The sequence below is a fragment of the Halichoeres trimaculatus genome, unplaced genomic scaffold (genome assembly GCF_033239565.1).
Source record: "Halichoeres trimaculatus isolate MK-OKI-2021-1 unplaced genomic scaffold, fHalTri1.1 fHalTri1_scaffold_1, whole genome shotgun sequence".
NCBI lineage: Eukaryota > Metazoa > Chordata > Actinopteri > Labriformes > Labridae > Halichoeres > Halichoeres trimaculatus.
This window is the reverse complement of record NW_027437179.1, coordinates 27,447,943-27,470,262: the sequence shown is the minus strand read 5'-3', so window position 1 is coordinate 27,470,262 and position 22,320 is coordinate 27,447,943. Positions and strand designations below refer to the sequence as shown.

Genomic DNA, 22,320 nt, shown 5'->3' with positions numbered 1-22,320 from the left:
TGAGCCTGAATATTATTGAATAGCACAGCAGTAACACATCCTTGTTTGTGCAGATACACATCAGCCTGTGCCAAAGTCTGATGCTGTTTCATTTGGAACAACTCAAAGGCATCATGGCAGCTCAGTTAATGGGTTATAAAAAGCACAATTATTGAGGTAACAGCTAAATTTGCCTTATTATGTTGCTCTGTTGTGGCAAAAACATTGTGGATGCACTTAAGGTTAGGACAGACTGTAATTAGACATGGGAATCATGAAAACATACTTTTAACACGCTTAAAGGTGTGCACAGATGGGGCGTTATCACCTCTCCTGCACTTTCTCATGCTAAATATATTTGTAGCCTCAACAGGCAGTCTCAAGGGATGTGATAAATGGTGGTCTACATGAAAAGGAGACTGTGCTTTCAGCTTCATAGCCTGAGGACAACATCTGCATGGGACCCCTGTGCAAATACATCACTGAGCTTGGATAAATAAATGAAAATGTACGGGGTATTTTTAGAGCCCCTCATCCAGATTTCTGGTTCTCTGACATGACAGCTACACACGCAGGCTTTTTATGTTTCTAATTCCTGGAAAGAGGTTTAAGGCTCCATCGTAGTGCATAAATACAATACAACTCGACTAAAAACAGTTATTTTTTTAATTCAAAGCTGTATAGGTGGAAATCTTGAAAAAGCCTTTTCTCAGATAAAACCACAGCAGTATAGTGAAGATTTTACAGAAAAAAAACTGTCAGTGGGGAAAAATGGACATCGGAAAACAGTTTTTTTTTTTAAAAAGATTAAAACCAACCTAATATCAGTTTAGGTCTTTAGGTATTATCACTGTGATTTTTCCAAAATAATTTGAGCAACTCTAGATCCTATTTACAGGAAGAATTGTAAAAAAAGAGAAATATAGTGACTTCTGGTATCCTGAGTCATCCATGCTTTCAGTGTATTCACCACAAAGAAGAAAACAGAAGTATATTATTGGTCCTTTTGCTTCTTAAAGAACAGCAACTTTATGTGTTAAAGGGGCTGTGAGGAGTTTTAAAGTGATTTTGAAAAATGTCCCCCTTCCAGATAAATGCCAGATGGTAATCCACACTGTAAAATGAGATTATCAGCGCCAATATGGCTGGTTACAGGTTATTTTAAATTGCTACTTCTCAGCTTCCAGGATGGGTCGACCAGGACCGGGTTGATTTACAGCATGTCTAGGTCTCTATGACAACACCACACAGGCTGACAAAGTTTAGCAGTGAGAAGAGGTAAAACACAGAGATCTGTGTTTTTCTAGATTTCTATGATTTATTTTGTTGTGATGGTGTACACAGGAGCCAAATTGTCAGACAGAAAAAGGACAAAAGAGCAGAAGAAAGCTAAACGGGAGAGTGATACAGCCTGAGCTAAAGGCTAATTAGCCTTTAGCTCTGGCTGTATCAATCTATAACACAGGGGCTAAGCTGTTTGTGATAATGTTCATTCCAACCCACGTGCAGCAGTTATTCTGCAGTGGTCTGTTAAAACTTGAGAGTCTATCAATAAAACAAAGAGTGAGGTTACGTTAGCTCTGCTTGGTAGATGACTGGCAGGACAAAGCTATCCAGGATTTACTGGCGTTACACATTACAGACATGTCTCAGAGCACCTGACTGCCAGCTGTGCTAAATATAAACGGCTACTAAACTACATACAAACTGAGGGGCTGTTTACATGACAACAGTTTTAGGGTGAAACGCAAAAGTTTTGTTGTGTTTCAGACGACCTAAAACGCAAACTTTGGAAACGACGACCAGAGTGAGATTTTTCTGAAACGCTGCCGCCACCGTTGCTGTGTAAACAGTAAGCCGGCGTTTTCAGTGGAAACGCTGACATCACACTCCACCTCGCACGGGCACACAACAAGACAACAGTACAGTTGTTACGGTTGTCACAAACTTCCGTGCCGTGCTTGTGCTGCTCAATCTGCTGTATCTGCTGTCTGTCTTCATACAAAATGTGCATCTGTTGCTCCACTTTTGCACTTAGTATTCCCCTATACATCAGATTATTGGCTCAACTCTACTTTGGTGGAGATCTCCCCGAAGCTGCTTCTGGACAAGACAGTTATGGCACGACCTGCAGGCCTGGCATGCTTACTACAGCGTTTTCAGTCCCTCTGTGTTTTCGTGTAAACGCAGATTTTTTCACTGCGTTTTAGCATTATCAGATGAAACGTCGTGTAAACGGGGCCTGACAGTGCTTGCTCGTTGTCAAGTTGTAGCCTAAAGATACATCAGAGCACCGGGCTGACGATAGCTACTACAATGTTTTTATTTGATGTCATGTTTCAAACTGTCGCGCCACATAATTGTATGGTTAAGTCTCTAACCTTGGCCCGTTGTATCCAGTAAAAAGTTGTCTTAAACAAAGAAAATTTGTTTCGATCCAATCTCCATTGGATTCCAGCAAACACACGCCTCGCTCAAAGTAATTTACTACCATGTGCGGAGACTCCAGGGCCAGAGGGTGGCGAGGGAGTGCAATTAAAACAGATCCTCACCATAGCATCTTTAACTTAACTTTAACTTTAGAGCACTACCGCTTTTCAGAATTGTTACAATCAAGTCAGAGGGATTGTGTGGTCCCACTTACACGATCTGTATTCATACTCAATACTTCTGGTTCAGACAGACTTGGAGCCCATTTTGCCACCTGGCACTTTGTGCATGTACTTAACATGCAAATCAAATACTTAAAGCATATTTATAATGGTGGTTACAGATATTAAAAGGCTGCAGCCCTTAAGTTATTTTCTGTTCAAGTCTTGATCCAAACTTGAAGCAATTGAAAGTCCTCTTGTTATTAACTTTCTGGAGAATTTCCAACTCATGCAGCATGAAAAGCAGCAAGTTATGTTAAAAGCCCGCACACACAGAGAGAGAGTGAACCCCATCACTGAATGTTAATCCAATCGGAGTTAATTAGCATTTAGCTTTCCTCTATTCTTCACTCACTTGTCTGGTCGTCACCGTTGGTCTGAAAAAGTCAAAAGTACTCACCCCTCAACTTTCCTGCCTAAAAGCAATTTCAGGTTTTCATTAATCAAAAGAACATTTGAAACTTTAATGTGGTAATGCAGCGCCTGCCTTCTGTTTTTACAAGGAGGGCTTTTGAGGTGGAATTAATTTTAAGTAGATGTTCTCTAGTAAGGCAAAGAATGAAATGGAAAGCTCATATAAAAACCTTGAAATAGCCAGTTTCAAAGGCAGATGCACTTATTATTCATTCAGCCTTTAGCAGACACCTGAAAATATGAATATGTAAAATAAGGTGTCAGGAAATATAAAATAAAAGGGCATTTGCCTTAAAAAAAAAAAAACTCCAAATAATCATGAAAAAGTCAAGGAGGAAAATATGAATTATTGGAACTTGACGATCATATACTGTCATTTTTTATTAACCAAAGAGCATCACAAAGTCGTTTTTTCAAGATTGTGCTGTCACTGTCACAGTAGCACAAAATATCTGCATGTGAGCTGTAGTTTCTGTCCTACTTTCAGGGTTGTTTACTTTTCAGAGACCAAGAATAATTTTTAACCTGATGCTTCTTTTCTGAGTTTGAAGGACTCCGTAGCTCCTGTTATTGCTCTGCACCCTCACTAACTGTATGTCTGGTGGGCTGTTTTCCAAGCCAGGGCTGTATCCTTATTTCCACTGTAAACAGTTTCCTTATAATGGCTCCATACTGCACCGTCGGAATAATGATGATCCTGTGACATTAGTCCTGAGCATGGACCCTGTAAACACTAAAACGAGTCAGACACTGTTGTTATAAATGCCAGTAAAGGAACTGGATATAATCTGCTTTTACCAACCATTAGCTGTAAAGTTTGCTAATTCATTACTTTACTTTAGCTGTCCCTTTGGAAACTCTGGTACGACCCTTTAAAAGTCCTGTGTTTGTAATAAGTGGTGTGAAATGAAGACAGAAGCTGCTGCAAAACAACACGGTTCCTCTGTTTTGTTTTTGTGTTTTAATATTTATTTTAGATAACAGTTTCTTTCATTGTATTTTAGGGTGAAATGTGAAGCCTGTAAATCAAACCTTTGCATGAAAAGCCTTAGTTTCTTAGCTCAATCCATCTAACTATTTTGCTGAACACATTTTTACCTCCGCCAAGGAGGTTATGTTTTTTGGAGAATCTGTTTGTTTGTGAACAACATAACTCAAAAAGTTAAAAACAGATCTTAATGAAATTTTCAGGAAATGTTCAAAATGGGATAAGGAAAAAGTGATCAAAATTTGGAGGTGATCTGGATCACCAACTGGAGCCAGGATTTTTTTTAAGGATTCTTTATCATTGTAGAATAGGGCTGTTTTCACCATGTGTATATAACTCCACGATAAATGGTCAGATTGCTTTGCAAAACAATGCAGGACAAGGTCACCACAATTTCTGACAAATGAAAAAGTACGATCCAGATCCTGGCAACATTCTGGATACTAAGATCCAGAATATAAAATATGTGCTGGTTCATCATAATTTTCAACACTGTCAGGTAACAAATTATCTTACAAACCTGCAACTAACACCAAATTGTAGCAAACAGTCTGCTGATAGGGAGTATGACATGAAAGTAGGACTCAAGTGTTGAGTGACAGCCACAATATGCTTGGCAGAGGTCTGCGCTCTCTGAGTGTTTTTCTGGTTTTTACATGAGTTTCAAAGACCTCTTTCTCATCAACATGACAAATTGTTTACTTAAAAACCTATTAAGAAATGAAAAAAAAATCCTTGAAGATTATTATACCACTACAGACAGCTTAAGTTGGTTTTTGGCTCTTTTTAAAGTGGCTGCTGTATTGAAATCATCCACCCTTTTTTCAGGAAAATCATTTCTGATTTTTTTATAAGTCAAAAAAGATAGTTTCTGCAATAAAAGAATGCATATTTACAAAAAAACCTTCCTTTAAGACTTACCAAAACCTCCCAATTTGGGGGTTGCATTGTGATGCAAAAATAATATCATAAACAAAATTGTACTTTACTGTGTATTTAAAAAAAAGAAAGTAAATAAACATAAACATAGGCATCTCAGGTCCAAAACAATATATATATTGTTAGCTTTTAATATATATATATATATATATATATATATATATATATATATATATATATATATATATATATATATATATGTATATATATATATATATATATATATATATATATATATATATATATATATATATATATATATATATATATATATATATATATATATATATATATATATATATATATATATATATATATATATATGTATGTATGTATATATATATGTGTGTGTATGTATATATATATATATATATATATATATATATATATACATACATAACATTACCCAGGACCCCTCCTACCCCGGGCACCACATGTTTAATCTGTTACCGTCAAGCAGGCGGTACAGGTCAATTACTACAAGGAAGAAAAAGTGCAGCAACTATTGTTGCCAGTAGGACTTGACCATTTAAGTGCTTTTACACTTTTGAGATTAAGCTTGGTCACAACAGCTTGTCCTGAGTTCAGTATTTTTTAGCTTTCCCTGCTACAACTGTCTTTCTTTTTTCTTTTTTTTATGCCTTCATGTTGCACTCTGTAAAATTTAAAATTTCAAGTAAAATATTAACACTACTTTCCCCTGCGTTGCTGCTCTGTAGGCAGTGTCATCGAGCTTTACTGCTCCTTCACGTTTGATCTTTTATTCAGTTTTCTCGCATAAAAAAATCCTACGTTGGTTTATCTGCATGCATACATCAATATGCAACACAAGATGTTTCAAAAATATGTTCCGAAACATACACCAATAATTGATGCTCCTGAAATCACTGAATCTGACAATGGTGCTCCTGCAGACAGCAAAGAGAGGAGCGATGCTTCTGTCATAATTGGGACGAGCGACAGATGGTAGGAGAGTTTGAAAGAAGTCAGCTGTCTCTTGTAAAATCCATCCTATGCATGTCAGTTTGGTCTGCAAGTCCCAGTTATCAGATGTGTGACGTTCCTGGTGTTCTGCTAAACAGACACGTGCTTGTCACTACTTTCATTTGAGTTGAAAGTAAATTGTCAAGGTATCAGTTCTCATAGGAGCTGTCAAAAGATAATCAAACTTTGAACAGCTTCAGCTCTTAAAATGTCATGAATTTGCTGTAATGTGTAAAAAAGGATTCATGTATAAGTAAGTGGTGTAGATTGGAAATGGATGCAAGGTGTGAATACAGAGGTCTCTCTTTACATGATAACCTGCAGTAATTTTCACTTTCAGGTATATATGTCACAGTCTCTTTAAATTAAAGCAGAAGACTCGAAGTAAGCCACATCTTGTTATCATCTCTGTGTGATGATTTGTTTTGACTCCTTTGTGCTAGCACCATATTAAAATGATATTACTTGTACTTTGGTCTAATGTAAAATGGTATATCGGATAATTTCCAACATCTAGTTAATTTGTTTATTAAAATGCAACAAATCATAATCAATCCCTAACACTTCGGCAGCAGTAAAATGGAAAACCAGCAATACAACTTTGGGTATTTAAAACAAACAGTCTCTGAATAATTGATCACACTGAGATACTGCGCTGCAGCTGCAGTGTGTTTGTAGTATTGCTCGACATTTAGCGTGTGTCAAAAGGGTGAGAGCAACAGACATTAGCTGTACATGAGTGGAATAACAAAACACAGCGCATAAAAGGTTAATGAGCCAGCAGCGGTGGAGTGGCCTCTGTCATGTGAGACTTCCCACTTAGAAAGAATCGAGGGAAGAACCAGAAGAGGAGCAGCAGGTCTGAGTGTCATTAAGGCAAACTGTTGGGGCCCAAGATGTGTTGCGTCTGGGTTGGTTGTGAAGACGTGAGGATGGGTGTTGTTAGTTTAGGGGTGGAAGTGCAAGGTGTGAATGAGTCATCATTACCCACCACTGATGAGATGCAGACTTGTGAGATTATTGATATGTCTGGGCATGTATCAATAGTATGGTGTTTCCTCTTTCCATCACATACTCATACATATTCAAACACATACAGCAAACACATCAGTGATAATAAGAGTTAGCTAGCTATGTCTGAACATTACACTGGTGGCTTTCTACAGAAAACATGAAATGCACAAACTCTAAACACAAACTTTGTGACCAACATTTTTGATTGAAAAAAGATCACTTTTCAATCAATGCTTTAATGTAACAAGCTTAACTTTTTTTTACTCTCGGCCACTCTTGCAGAAGAGGAGGTTGTGTGCACACCCATTCCTGGAGATCTACAGGGAAGGCCTAATCCACTTCATGGCCCCCTTGGCTCGACAAGGAGATTTCTATGTGCCTGAGGTTTGCCGAGTAGAACAGCGACAATCTGAAGAGGAGCTGCACAGTGACTCGGATGTCTCAGGTATGTTGTTCTCTTTGTACTGACTGGTAACCCATAAAAGCATTCAAATCCCTCAGGACCATGCCTTTCTGTTAGTGTGGCTGGAGAATAGATGTCATCCTGCATCCATATATAAATAACTGCTTTTATAACTATAGAAAAATGTCTCTGGCATGTGTATGTAAAGGTGCCTTTCAACCCCACAGTTTTCCTAAGAAACTAGGGACTTTTTGAACAATAATGAGCTTATTGACTGCAGGATCTTGAGTCCAAATGTAGTTCTGGGGTATTTTATCTATCCCTTGAAACAGCCCTTCCCAGGCATTGTACTTAACAGAGTTCTAGGAATGATAAAGGGCAGGGCCTGCAAGCTGAATGTTTCTGATTGGTTGAGCTTGTCACGCTGTTCACAAAAACAAAATCTTCCTCTTTGAGCCTGATAACGGGAATGTGTCTCTGTCAGCTCCTGGTGTTAAAGTTTAAAGAGTGACCCTGTAAATGGGAGACCTGAACCCAACTTCAGGGATATGGAGTTTACAACAGCTGTTGGGACACAGAAGAAATCATCAGAAATGCATCCTAGCTCAGTTTTTATGTCGAACATTGTCATCAGATTATTGATAATCTAAAGACATTTAAGAGGGATGCCCTCTTGCATGTATGCTGTACTCTGACATTGCTCTGGTGAAACCATAAGTGAGCATCATGTAACACCTGCTAAAGGACCCAAGAATCATGTAGTTCTGGCATGCCAAGGGGGGTTAAGTTTTGAAGTGTTGATACTGCATACTGGACTTTACCAGCCTTTTTAATGCTCTGGCCTAATAAATAGACACAAATTTTATTCTACCGTTCACATGCCAGCCTGTGAATTGAAATAGATCACACCAATGGGCACTTTATATAACAACCTCTGCAGACAGTTTTGGGGATTTCTGTATGTCATAGAAATCCCTGAATCTGTCTGTAAACTGCTCAAAACATTCAAAAAGAAACACTAGATCTTGATAAGACCTGCTGAATGATGAGGTCATTGCATTAGGATCATAGACTGTATATAGAGTGGACAGCGTGCCTCCGCCATTCACCATTGTACGGTTTTGAGGCCAAAATACCCCTGTCACAGACGCAGCCATTGGTAGCATTTGTGCAGCCAGAATCTGCGCAGTAAAGACTGTGAGGGATTCTGGGAGAATCTGAGTGGAGCCGAGTGACAAAAATAATATATATATTTTTTTTTCATTTGAGATTCTGATTACTTCTTGACTCTACCTCCCGACATATTTTACAATCCCCGAAAAAATACACAAGAACAGAAGCTGTCAATCATCGTTGAATGTGACGTCATACCTTGTTTTTAACTTCTTATAACTAACAAAAATGAAACTTTTCTGAAAAAAGAGGACCTGAATACAAGGCAGCCAAATGATCTTGTCTTCAAATCACCACAACAACCAGACGTGAGAAACATTTCTACGAGGTGTATTAATTTTTTTTAAGTTTTACCACAGCTCATCTGGAATGACTGGGGAGCCGGGTTTTTGGACCTGCATACTGCAGCCAGTCACCAGGGGGAGCAGTTTTTGTGGCGGCCTCAGTTCAAGCCGAGCAAGATGACGTCCATTTTTTTTACAGTCTATGATTAGGATCTACTAATGGTCCTCAAACACAATGGTCTGCTCTTAGCTTTGTGTCTAACAGGCCTTCAGGTGGCTGGCCAATCAGAGGGAAGAGGGTTTGTGGAGTAGGGAAGCTTAAAGAGACAGCAGCTGAAATGAAGCATATTAGACCAAGGCTGAAATAAATGTTAAATACCAGTGAGAGAAAAATAGAATTTTTTTTTTTTTTGCTATAAATCATGCATTGCTATTTTTGGGGTAACTAATGGAAGGACAGTATTGAGCCTAAAAAAAACCCTTCCTCTTTAACATTTTTAAACCTGTACCTTTAATACCCACGGGGCATTCTAAACAAATGTCATTTGTCCTTTGTGAAATTGGTCTATGGATGCATTGATTCCATGTCTGACTAATGATTATACATTCTGTACCATTTTATATCAACAGATAGTTCTGTAGCAGCACCACCTAACAAAGAAAATAGGATGTCGAGTGAAAACCGTTATATCATGTGATTTAAATGCATTTTTTTATTACAATCTATGACTTCTGCTTAATGCTGGAGTGAAACCTGAGTCTTTGAAAAGGATACCTCGATCAATTTCTTGATCCTTGAGTAGTTCTCACAAAGCTGTGAGCTGTGTTAGGGGTCGTTATCAGACTGCAGCATGAAGAATTCTACAGAAGTAAACAAACCAGAGCGTGAAGCAGGTCTCTCACAAATTGAGTGGTACTTCATGGTCAGGGTGAAGAAGATGTGGGTCAGGTAGCCCGCTCACTTTGCAAAACATCCACCTGTCTCAGTGTACCAACCACTATGTTTCACGATCCATTCAGTGAACTACATTATCACCTTTTCTCATGTTTGCTCCCGTACACACACCTCTGTGTCACTTTATTATCCCCCAGCCTGCAGAAATAGGACGTTTTCCATTCATGAGCCATGAGTTGCAGGTCTTTTTCTGCTGTGTAATATTCAAGCTGGTTTCCTCTCCTGAGAAGTGGTTTAGAAACTCATACTCATCCTCTGAGACCACAGCACAGCTTTCAGTTGATGTTTTTTATTTGATTCTTGAGGTCTTTATTTATTCAGATAAATCTGTTTCATTCAGTGAAGATGCCGCTTGTCTCCTTTTGGTAAGCCTGACATATTGATCTTCTGTTCGTTCCGGATGGTGACAGGTGTAATAGTTTGATTTCTAAGTGCAGCCATTTTTTAAAGAACGGAAACCTGTCAGCTGTCATTTGTTTGTGGGCTGTAGCGCTTTAATCCACACATCAGGAAACCTGACCTCTTGATCAAAGAAGTTTTGTTTGTTATATGTATGACTTGGCTGAAATTTAATTTTCTAGCCTAGAAATGCTGTTGAATTTCTTATTCTTTGTATCTTTTAAAAATATCCGACAAGCCCTCTTGAATTGTTTTCGAAGATTTTCCAACATTTGAATTCTTTCTACATTTTTTAAATTTTCAATGAACTTTTGGAACAATCTGTGTTTATGTTTGACTTTCCTCTTCCTGTCTCCGGATTATGTGTATTTGTCATCTTCACACATTGTGGATGTGAGGACCCATAGAAGTGTAATACAGAGAGACATTCAGCAACTGTATATGCATGTTTAACGTATGGGGAGGGGTAATATACCCTCTTAAGTAAAGCATTGCACATTGGAATGCTGTATTAAGGCTCTTGAGTGCTCTATGCCAGACTAGTGTGCAGGATTTTGCAGGCATTGTATCCACCATTGCAGCAGGAAAATAAATGGAAGCAGCACAAGAAACAGGTGGTAAAACCAAAACAACAAGTAGATAGGTGCTAACGAGAAAAGGCTTGGGGAAAATACAAAGTCAGGTAATTGTAGATAATCAATCCTTGGATGTGACTTTTACTTTGTACTGGTCCCATTAGGCGTGTTGTTTACTGAAGGATATTATCGGACAAGACATGAGTAATTGATATCATGAGGGAAAAAAATGTTTCTTTTAGGAGCTGATGTTGAGATATTTGTGTCTTCTCAGTTTGCTAAGCACGCTAAGCCTCTTGTGTTTCCGTTCCGGCATTCAGTCGTGCTTGTTGCCTCATGGGCAGGACCCAGGAGATTTGGATCTTGTTTCCGCCGCTGGTCTGTTTATGAGCAGCCCTGCTGAAGTAAACTGTGATTGACACCTTCTCAGGTGTTAATGAAAAGCCCCGACACAACAGCCTCTGGTGGATGTGTTGCTGCCACTCACAGAGGGACTGTCCACAGCACCACAACACCTTATGCAAAACCAGATTTCACTGTGAAAACAAGCTCAAGCACTTTAGCATAATATTTCACTTGATTGTAATATATCCTCATGAGACAAAAAAGCATGTGAAAGACTTTTTTGAGAGTCAAAACTGGATGAAGCAAGTCCAATCATGATTTGACATGGAGAGTGAAAACAAGCCTATTTAAGTGATATCAGATATGTAACACCTTCACCAAAAGTGCCACAGCTCAGTGTAGGGACTGTAGTTAATCAGTTAAGTTCCACTAAATATAGGCAATGAATGTAAATAAATGCATAGGATTTCAGTTAAAAAAACTAAATTATTACAAATAAAAACCTTTTAGGTTAAAATCTGTTTACAGGTTGCTTTAGATTAAATGAAGATAAAACTCACAGCCATGACACATACAGTCAAATGTCTTCTTCCTCCTTTAACACAAAGACAACAATCCCCACACTTTTGCTGGAAAAATGGAGCAGAATTCAATAGGGCTGACAAATCCAGTGTGACTTGGCTGCAGTGCAGAGTGGGAATGACATTTAGGTTCACGACTGTGAATGACAATGTGACAGGTAGCTGTGCTCCTGTCACAGTGGAATCAGCTTAGCTAGTTCAGTGGAGCATTCAGGACACGGGGGTCTTCTGTGCTCTATAGACCCTAAATACCCCTTCCCCAACTGCCCCTTTCTACCAACCCCGTCACACAGACACTGTTTTAGTGACCGCTTCAACCCCCAGCCTCTTCACTGTCAGACAGCAATCTAAAATCCCCCTGTCATTCTGTTACATGGTTCACTCTGCAGAGCTACACAAGGGCCTTGTCGCCAGAGCTATTTTAAATTCTTTAGGGGCAAGTCCACGTCAAACCTCATGTCCTGTCAGAATAGGTCTTGATTCAAATCTCAAGTCCTAGTTGTGCCACAGATTGCCCTGAATGCAAATCATCTATGAGCCTTGAAGATTTTTTGAGAGTGCTGATAACAAGAAATGACACAATATGTCTCTCAACATTTTTAAAGTTGTCAGTTTTCTGTGTAGAAATAGTTTGACATGTTTGAAATCCAGCTTTCTGTTTTTTAAATATAGTTATATTATTACTACCATCTCTCATATGTTTTGTAAAGCACAAAGCCAAGTGAAAAGCAATTACCTCAGTGTAATACAAAGATTGGTGCATGGAGAAACAGCAAGCCTGGCTAGTAGAAAATAAATTAAAGAATACGTCTACCAGCCTTTCTGCAGTTGGGAAATTTACATGATTTATCCTTAAAAAGGGCTAATCACTTGGGGGCTTTCTGCACTCACTATACCAACAGTTGAGCTTGCTGAATTTGACCTGTTTTATACAGAAAATAGTTGTCGCTAGTGCAAAGGCTACGCTTATGCCGACTGACCATAACATGAAAAATGAGGATGTTGTCAATCCTCTTCTCCAGCTCTTGTAAATAACAACAAATCAGCATCATATCCACATTCAAAAGATTAATTCAATGTTGGAAGGCAGTGTTTATTACACAGATGTTGTCAAGTCAATTAAGTGCAAGTGCTTACAGTTTCAATATTACTCGTTTGAAAAACCAAAGACCAGGATACTGTTCTCTTTTTTTTTTTTACTTGACCCCTTCAAAAAAAAAGGTTCTATTTCTGATTTTGGACAAAAAATAAATTAAAACGTAAGATGAAAATTCAACTTGTCTTTTTGTTTTTGGTTCTAAGCAAAGAATCAAATTTACCACATAACGTTTCCTTGTCATTGGTAGGTGGTACTTCAGTAACCCTTGCTTGCTCCCGTATTTGCCATACTTTTCAGAATAAAGTGCTATCTCAGCACAGCATACCTTTGAAAGATACTGCTGTGTCTGCTTCTTAATGTCAGTGCTTTCTTTTCTGGAAATATATTATTTAGGTTTATATTACCATCATATAAAACAGGCCTCCATGCTTATGCTGCTCTCTACAACTTTTTTAGCACAGTCTTTAAAATGCCAAACGACAAGTTGTAGCCTGTACAATGGTCATATATAAATACATAGGATATTTGGTTTAAAGTCAGCACTGAGAAAACAAACAAAATACAAGTTGAATTTTTTTTTTTTGTTTGGTTTTTGCCCAAAATCAAAATAATACAAACAGATTTCTGGGTTTGGACTGTGTCAAATGTGGTAAAAATTAAACAGTTATAAACTACTTTGATTACCAAAAAACATGTCTCTTTTTCCCTTCCTTTTCAGGTTTTTACACTTTAAAAAATTTGAGGTTCGGTGTTCTTGTTACTCAGTTTTACTCAGGTTTCACTAAAGTTATGTAAGTTTTGGTCACACTAGTCCAGCTACTTTCCGTAGCCCAAAGATTTTTTTGGGGGGGATTACCTCAAAGCTTGGGCCCATGGTAGTTTCCACACAATACTAAAGCTTACATAATAAAATGATTTCAGTCTGACAGTTTTAAGCACACAAATCTTAACATGCTCAAGTTGTTCCACATTTCTTTTATTATTTCCATCCCAGGGAAGGATCAACTGTCACTCACATGCAGAGACAGGGCCGGGAGGCACCACTAAACCCTTCCAATCAAATACTGAGGAAAAAATGAAGATATCAAGCCTAATGTGTATCTTCAAATCCAAATGGGATTTTTCCTCCCCACTGACTGATTAAATTTTGCGACTTGCTTAAGGCATTCTACCAGCAAAGAAAAACTAACATGAGAGCAAACTGGTGGCTGCTTGAGAGCTCAGTGTGCATATTTTAAATGTTTGATTTACTCTTGTCTCGATGGTTCATATTCACACCAGGAGGCTCTAAATTAATCTGTGAGTGCTTTTGGCTGGATTTAAATTTGGTTAGTTTCTATGTGAATATTAAATAAATATTTATAAAGATAATTGAGTTATTTCACTCTGTGCATTATGCTAGGCTCTCAGTGTGCTTCATTTTCTAATTTATAAAACTTCTTTGTCACTTATATATAAAAGGACTTTTTGTCCTTTTGATAAACACCACTCATTCACTCAGATGGGCTGTTTTTATGTACAAGTATTTTTAAATGTCTTGTTCAAACTCCTCTCAAACCCCTGCCAACATGAAGTGATTTTCAGGGTAATAAATGTGCTGCATAATTAGCATACTATTCTCTGCTTTTTGTAGTTTTTGGAGTTTAACATTTGTGTTATATCAGGTGGGCAATTGAAACTAAGTTGTCTGTGCCTGAAAAAGAGTACTTTAAATACTTACTGAGGGGTATTGTGCTTTTGTGCTTAGATTATTTTAGGCTTTAACCCCTCTTGTATCCCATAGCAGCTTGACATGACTAACAGATCAAAATAATTCTGATTTCTCTCACACTGGTGTTTACTAAAAACTGTTATTTCACCCTCTGTCTGAAACACTTTGTTTTAGCCACTGTCTCCTTAAGGCTCCCTGCTCCACAAAACTCCTTCCTTGTGGTTGGCCAGCCCTCTGGTGAGCTTGGTGTTAGATAACCTGACATATATCCGCCACGGAAATATTTCACTAGTCCATCTGGGTAGCAGCTTTTCGGATTTGTTTTCAAAGGCGGGACCTTAAGAAAAAATCAGCAGCTGGTGATTGGACGACCGTCGGATTGACACCAAGCGGCAACCTCCGGTCTAAGAATATGAGACAATGCGGAAGTGCTAAAATCTGCAGTTTCTTGAGTGTTCGCTTGAGGCTGGCTCCGGAAGTACCTGAAGTCACATACACACCAACCCAAAAAAAGCTTTTTTCAAAGCAGAAATTAACCTATTTACAGCCTGGTTCAAAAAACGTCTCCTGTCTGAGTCGCTTATTTTACTACTGGCGCCCACTGTACGGGGGTTGAATTCTTTCGAAATCGGCCGTTCAGAGGATATTAAGATCGCAAGCTCCCCCAATAAGAGGCACAGCTGAGGGTCACGTGACCGACAGGCGCCCTATGTCTGTAGGCGAAGCCCTTGCCACTACCAATATGGCTGCTATAGCCGATGTGCTTCATTTTCTGTTTCGGAAACAGACAGGTGACGTCGGCGAGACTGCGTCCATGTTTTATTCAGTCTATGATTGACACACTCACCACAGACCAAGCCACATCGAGCCACGGTATGACGTTGCTTATGTGCGCTGCCGCTGAGAAACATTAGACGAACAACTACAGGAACAAGAGAAACAGCTGTGATAATGGTGTGAGAGGACTGCTGCCATTTTTGTAAGTTAACTTGAGAATCGAAAGAATGCTGACAAGTACGAAAGTCTGCTGATGTCACATCTGCTCGTCACTTCCACTGCTCCCGCCTCTCTACCCTGATTGGTCCGATCAGAATTTAGCAGAGTGAATTCGTTGGTCAATGGAGCCTGGTAAGATGGATCTGCAGGATTTCAGAAACTGAATCAGGCAGGTCCATCTGCACTGCAAGGTTAGATGTTTGAGGCCCACCCCTCCAATTTGTTGAAAACCAGTTAAGAGATCTTCATGAGAGAAACTCATATTTCAGCAGTCTCATAAACAGACCATACTGATCAGTTTACAGACAGATTCAAGGATTTTTGCAACAAATGCATATGTAGCAGTTAAAAAAATTGCACACATTTAGTATTTACTTCCAGCATTGTTACTTTGTGTCGGTGTGTAAAATAAAGAAAAGCACAACCCTTTTTGTGTATTTTTAAAAGTAAGAACTCCACAAAATTAACTTGAGTAATCATTAAACTGTGAAACTTTCTCTTGTATTGGGATAATATTTGATCAAGAGTATTAATGCTTTCACTTCAGTCATGTAAAGGCCTTGTAACAGATTGTACAGATTGGTAGCACTGCAAAATGATTTTAAGTGAGTATTAAACATTCCTCTCTCCAGTTTTTCATATAAATGTAAGTTTTAGCCATCTGTACTCAATACCAGGTCTGCAGTCGATGACAGACTTGCTTACTGTATGGAGATATTGATTTGAGAACATGAAAACACTCACAGCCACATAAAGACAAAAAGGTCAGGAGAGCGGCACACACAGGTATAATATTGATCTATTTACCTGCAAGAAACAAACTGAAAACCACTGAGAATGGTGGAGTGGCTTTGCTGCTCCCATGAACTGTCCAATTAAAGCGCAGAGACCTTTAGCTTACAGGAGTTTCTAATTAACAACACTTCACTGACTATTTTGAGTTTCGACCTCAAGTAGCAGCTCGAGGTGTTGCTTCTCATCCCCAGGTTCATTAACAAATTAAAATGTGCCACAGGAAAGAACTACTACATCCACTTTGTCTCATACAAATGGAGTAAAGAAATACTGAATATGCAAGATACAGCTGTGCAGTGCCCTCACTGCAAATTAAGATCCTTTGCTTGGTATAAATTAAAGTAAGGAGGGTTTCTTTTACATGTTATAACACACTGAAATTAATAATGACGCCTCTCTGTGACCCACTAAAGCAAACGAGACCACTGGGACTAAGCTTGATTATTCACATATTGTTATTTTTAATGCCTGCAACTGCTCCTGCAAGGTAGGTGTAAGATGAAGTGATGAACAGCTTGCTGCAAAAGTAGCCTATTTTTAACAACATCCACAGCAAAGATTCTCAGAAGAAAGCAAGGTGAGGATTTTTGTTAAAAAATACAAAGGTTACTCATTGTGTACAAAAATCTGCAGAGATACAAGGTATCACAGGAGGTGCCAAAATCAACACAAATAGAAAATAGAATAATGAAACATTCTATTTGAAGCCAACACAGAGGTACAGAACAGAATAAAAGCCAAAAATTGTTTGGGATGTATAAGAAGTATTACTGCACCCCAAATTTTGAGAAAAGAAGCCAGGACCTTGAAATCATTTACTCTGACTTCACATTGAAGTCAGACTTTTAAAAAAAGGTTCCAATGGCTATTTATCCCTCTTTTTGTAAAGAGTAGAGTTGGAAATAAAAATGTAACAAGTTTGTTCTTTGTCCACATTTTTTGTGGAAAAAGTGTTCTCGGCCCAGGCTTTTGAACAAGGTACATTATTAAGTCTTATAGAGAAGCGGATGAACAATAGAAAACACAATGGATACTGCTGCCATAAGGTTGCATTCTATTCCTTTTCTTTTAACCAATTTTAAACTCATAAAATACAAATTCTAATGATACCTGCAAACTGACATCATCCTCAGTATGAAGAGCATGCAAGCTAACATGTTTTTCTCGCCATGAATATTGGACACATAGTGTAAAAACATGAGCATTTAAACAGCCTTTAATGAGTACTTTAGCTGTTAGCACGGTTATAACCCACATTTTTGATATATTACAATACAATAAAATACATTACATTACAGAACAGTAGAATAGAATGTACTTTATTAATCCCCAAAGGGAAATTCAGAGTTACAGCAGCAATACATGAAATTATATGGTTGGAAACATTCAAGAATATGAAAACAGAATGATGTAAGTGTCAACTAAAGCTTGGCTATCATTCTCTTGTCAGCCTCCACTTTCTCAGGGTCCAGGACTGAACTGGCCTTCTTCACCAGCCTGTTCAGTCTTGCGTCCCTGTATCCTGTCTGCTCACAGCAGGTGAAAGCCTTCCTATGTTGCGTTTGTGTATGGTGTTAGCTCCACTAGCCATGTCTGTGAATAGCATGATGCTTCCCTCTGGTGCTGGGTTAGCACAGCTAGCTCGTCCATCTTGTGTAGTTTACATTCTTACATTACATTCCTCATAACAATGGATGGAAGGACAGGTCAATGTAGTCTCCCCCTAGCTCACACTGCAGCACCAGCACATCATCCTCACCTCCTTCTCCTCAGCTCGCAGAGAACACCAGCATCAGCACAGGTTAACATTGATATGCTACGGGCTGCCAACAGGTGAGATCTTGTGTGGAAACAATACATCCATGATGACATGCAGGATTTCTAGGCACACACACAAGCAAAAGAAAGGGGGGGATCACCACCACAAACGCAACCAGTTTGGTTTCAATGGCCAACAAATGAGACATAAAAAGTAGTGACAGGCTCAAAATACTAAGATAACCAAAAATATAAGAAAAAAAGACAAAACAACAAACAATGAAGAGAGAGCTGTTTTTTCTTTTTCTTTGATTGCAATGAATCTATTTAGCATTCTCTCCAAAGCATATCATACATGATGCCAGTTAGTTTTAATTGTAGTTACATGTTTTTCTACATGCGAATGTTCTCTAAATAATATATGAATTCAGTGTAAACAGAAGCAGGGTTTGTGAGGAGAAAATGTTTATTCTGGACTGAAGTCACAGTGTGGTTCTAAAACCTTCATGCAGATTTTGTTTGAATCCCTGCTTTGTATTTTTGGACAGCATATCTTTTCTCATGTGGTGTTTGTTTATAGAAGTCCTCTCACCATCTGTCCACTCCCTCCTTTTGTTCTCTCACTGCTCTAGGTGCCGACTCCAACAGTGAATACAGCTCAGGGAGCGGGGTTCTCCTCTCAGACAGCAGAGAGACGTCCCTTGCGGGGTCTTCTGTCCGCTCTGTGCCTCTCCAGGATCAAGAGGAGAGACACTGCAGAGGGAGAAGCTCAGGGGGAAACTCCCTGAAAGAACTGGACTGGGAGCAGACCTGTGGGCAGTGGGCTGAGAAAGAAGAGCTGCTTCATGGAGACTCGGACCAGAAGAGCCTGGAGGCCCCCACACAGTCGTGTTGGGGTGTTGTTGAAGAAGAGGAGGAGTAAGAGTTCAGTTAAGATGTATCAGATGAAGAAGAGAAAGAACTGAATGTAAGAAAGTCGGACATGCAGGTTACAAAGCATGTTTCAAAATGTGTTTTTGACAAAGTAAGGGAAAAAATAACTGTGAATTAAAAGGCCTGTTTAGTTATTTTCAACAAAATCAATGGAAAGTTCAAACCCACAATGTGTTAGTCAGACAATACTCAATCGACTTATCTTCTTTAAAAGCCATTTTTTAAAACTTGAACCTATTAGAAAAGGTGTTAAAAAATTAGGTAAAATTAGATTGTCTTTTAAAATAGTGGTTTTAAGAAAACATGGACAGTGCACCAGTGCAACTTTTCTGGTCCCAATACCTGGGCTTTTGGTATTGACTGATACCAATTCAATACCAGTGTTAAAATTATAACCTGCATGTTTTACATAGACATATGGAAGTGCGAAAATTGGTATTGATTTTAACAATAAAGCGTTTCAAAGTTTGCCAGCAGTTTGGTAAAAACAATGCTTCAGAACTTACAGAAAGAACTATACAATTGTGAACTTTAACTCCCTGTATACTAAATCATAATTTAGCCAGTACAGCCTTAGGGTCTAGTTTGCACGTCCCATGAGGCAAACCATTGAGTGAGCGTCCTGGGCTAAAATCCAACGTGTGGCACCTTTCCTGCATGTCACTCCCACCCTTGCCCTGTTTTGTGCTCTATCCACTGTCCTGTTCTCTGATTAAAGGCACAAAGACATGAAAAAAAAAACAGTGACAAAAAAAAAATTACAGAAGCAGAAACACATTTTACTTTTGGTGAGGACCACTTTTTGCTGTGGATTAATGCACAGTTTACAGATTTTGCGGCAGCTAAAAGTAGTGGTCAAGATTCATCGTAATGACAGAACATGATCCCAATCATCGGGTAAAACATCAACCTGAGGTTTGGTTATAAAGACAACATTTGATTGTGAATTCAATCTATTTTCAGTTTCGGTCTTTTCACTGGATTTGTTGATATAAATATAGAATTTATTAAACATAAAGAGGAAACATAAAAGGACAGGTTTTACATTAAGGTATTGTAGTCTACTTTATTTTGCTGACAGAAAAGATTAACTTGAAATCTACAGGGCTCATTCAGGTATCCTGAGGTATTTGAAACTTTTTAATGGAAGTTATGAAGATGATCAAAGTTTTACATGCTGACTGAGTCGAGTGTTTGTTCTCCAAAGCCTTTTACTTGAATATCTAATAGATGTGTTATATTCTATGTTTGAGCCTTCAGCTGTGTGCAGAGTGATTGAGTCCTTTGAGAACTGTCTCATATTTGTTGTATAGAGGTCATCACCTCTTGTATTTTTGACAAAAGTTTTTTAAGCAAGCTATAGCCATGTATGAAAACAGTTTGTTACAAACCATTAAACTGCGTGAAACCCAAGACAGGTGACTTTTGACTTCTTTTTTTATTCATTGATATGTATTGTCAGGTCCTCCACATCTAGTTTTCCCTCATGTTTTAGCTCCTCCTGTTGAAGAATTAAAGGAGAGATGGGACAGGACAGGAAAGAGGAAGCATATTTACCAAATAAGAAATCTTTCCTCTGCATCAGACTGGAGCGCAGTCAGGCCCTGATGATGAGCTGCTAAGCTGTATCACGTGTCAAACCAAGAGTGCAAATGCGGAGGTAACCTCTGAGTAAAAGATACTTTAGAAGTTAAAAGTTCATTCCATATCCATGTAGGTGGATATCTCAGGGATATTAAAGTCTCATAAAAAACATTTGTAACATGTCTTGTTATTGCTGATCATTAGTGGAATTGCTACAGTTGTTAATTTTACCATCATTGATGTGATCTGCATAATGTAACACCAAAGAGCTGTGTGACTTTCTGTTTGTGTACTGCACTACCGCTGAATTTCAAGCTGTCATATCTTCCTCAGATCAGTGCCGTGATTGTAACATGCTGAAAATAAATTCATAAATTATGATCAGAACGGAGGTGCAGCATGCTAAACACGCACCAATCATGTTGCATATTTGGTGGAAAACCCTCCACGGAAGATAGACCTCCTCCCCCTCCAGGTGAATTCATTGGATTGGATTGGAAGATCCCTCCTGATGGCAAAGGGGAATCAATTTCTAGGTCACCCAAGGATGTGCATTTTAATGAAAGGAGGCAAGATCGTAAAGGTGAATCTTTAAACCTCCTTTTTGATGGCTAGCTGGGGGTAGCTGCTTTGGTTGACCATAAGGTCTGACTCCAGGAAGCAGATGGGAGGCTGAGTTTACGGTAAGGGAGCTGGAGTTTGCATATTCATCTGCAGTTGAGAAAAAAATGGAACACAAATTCATCACTCGTATCTTAGTTCCATTCATACATCTGTTTTAATCCACTTACCTAAGATCCAGTTGCAGGACATCAGTTTTACCAAGACTACCAAAACAGCCCTCTCACCACTAATGTTTTCCAGCCTTTCCTGAAGAAATCTGAAGGGTTTCCAGGTCAGAATGGATTTATAATTCCTTCAAGGGGCTCTGGGTCTACCCCAAGGCCACCTCCCAGGTGGACATGCCCAGAATACCTCCAATGTGAGGTTTCTTGAGGCAACCTTATGAAATGCCAGATGTCCAAGCTCCTAGCCCCTATCCCCAAAGCTGAGACCAGCTACCCTAATGAGAAAAACTCATTTCACTCACTTAAATCTGTGATCTTATTCATTTTACCACCTTCCTACCTTCACCAATAGATGAATGTTTATCAACATTAAATATGGTTAACCTTCCAACTCCCTCTTGACCTGATGGTCTGACATGTAAAGTCTGATATTACATACAATGAATCAAAGCTGATTGTCAAATAGAACAGAGAAGCAGTGATGCATACCAAATCTCAAATCTCAGTTCAAATATACTGACTTCAGGTCCAAAATAAAAGTAGGTGACCACCAAAATGCCAAACTCTAGGTTTCAAATCTTGCAAGAAGAAAAAGTGTCATTACAATGGCTTGCGTCCTTCCTTTCCTTTTATCTGTGGTACTAATAGATATAATGCACTGAAATTGTTGTCATAAAGTAATCCATGGTTGTTTTTCTTTTATTTTGGATATTTGTGCACCTTGTAATCAGTGTGTCTTTTTAAAGCTCTTATTTTAACGTCAGCTCTTTGGTTGAAGTGCATGTTTTAAATGTTAAAATATTCCGCATTGCCAAAGAGAAAGGTGTGAATAGGGGCGTAATGAGCTTCAACCTACACTCCAAATGACCACCTCTGAGATTGGGAACATGATTATAGTGAGTGCAAAGCCTGCTGCCATTATCACCCATGGGCGAGATCACAAGACAAGTGGGCTGACCATTAATATTCATT

The 22,320-nt window shown here is 38.7% G+C and overlaps 1 protein-coding gene across 1 annotated transcript in view; it reads left to right on the top strand.

Moving 5' to 3' along the window:
* tex264b (testis expressed 264, ER-phagy receptor b) overlaps positions 1-20,384 on the top strand; it is a 47,237-nt gene extending 26,853 nt beyond the window's left edge. The window contains exons 3-4 of the mRNA XM_074673208.1: positions 7,252-7,414; positions 18,676-20,384. Of these exons, the coding sequence (XP_074529309.1) occupies positions 7,252-7,414; positions 18,676-18,965 (453 nt within the window). The 3' untranslated portion in view covers positions 18,966-20,384. The remainder of the gene's footprint in view (positions 1-7,251; positions 7,415-18,675) is intronic.
* Positions 20,385-22,320: the final 1,936 nt, after the last annotated feature.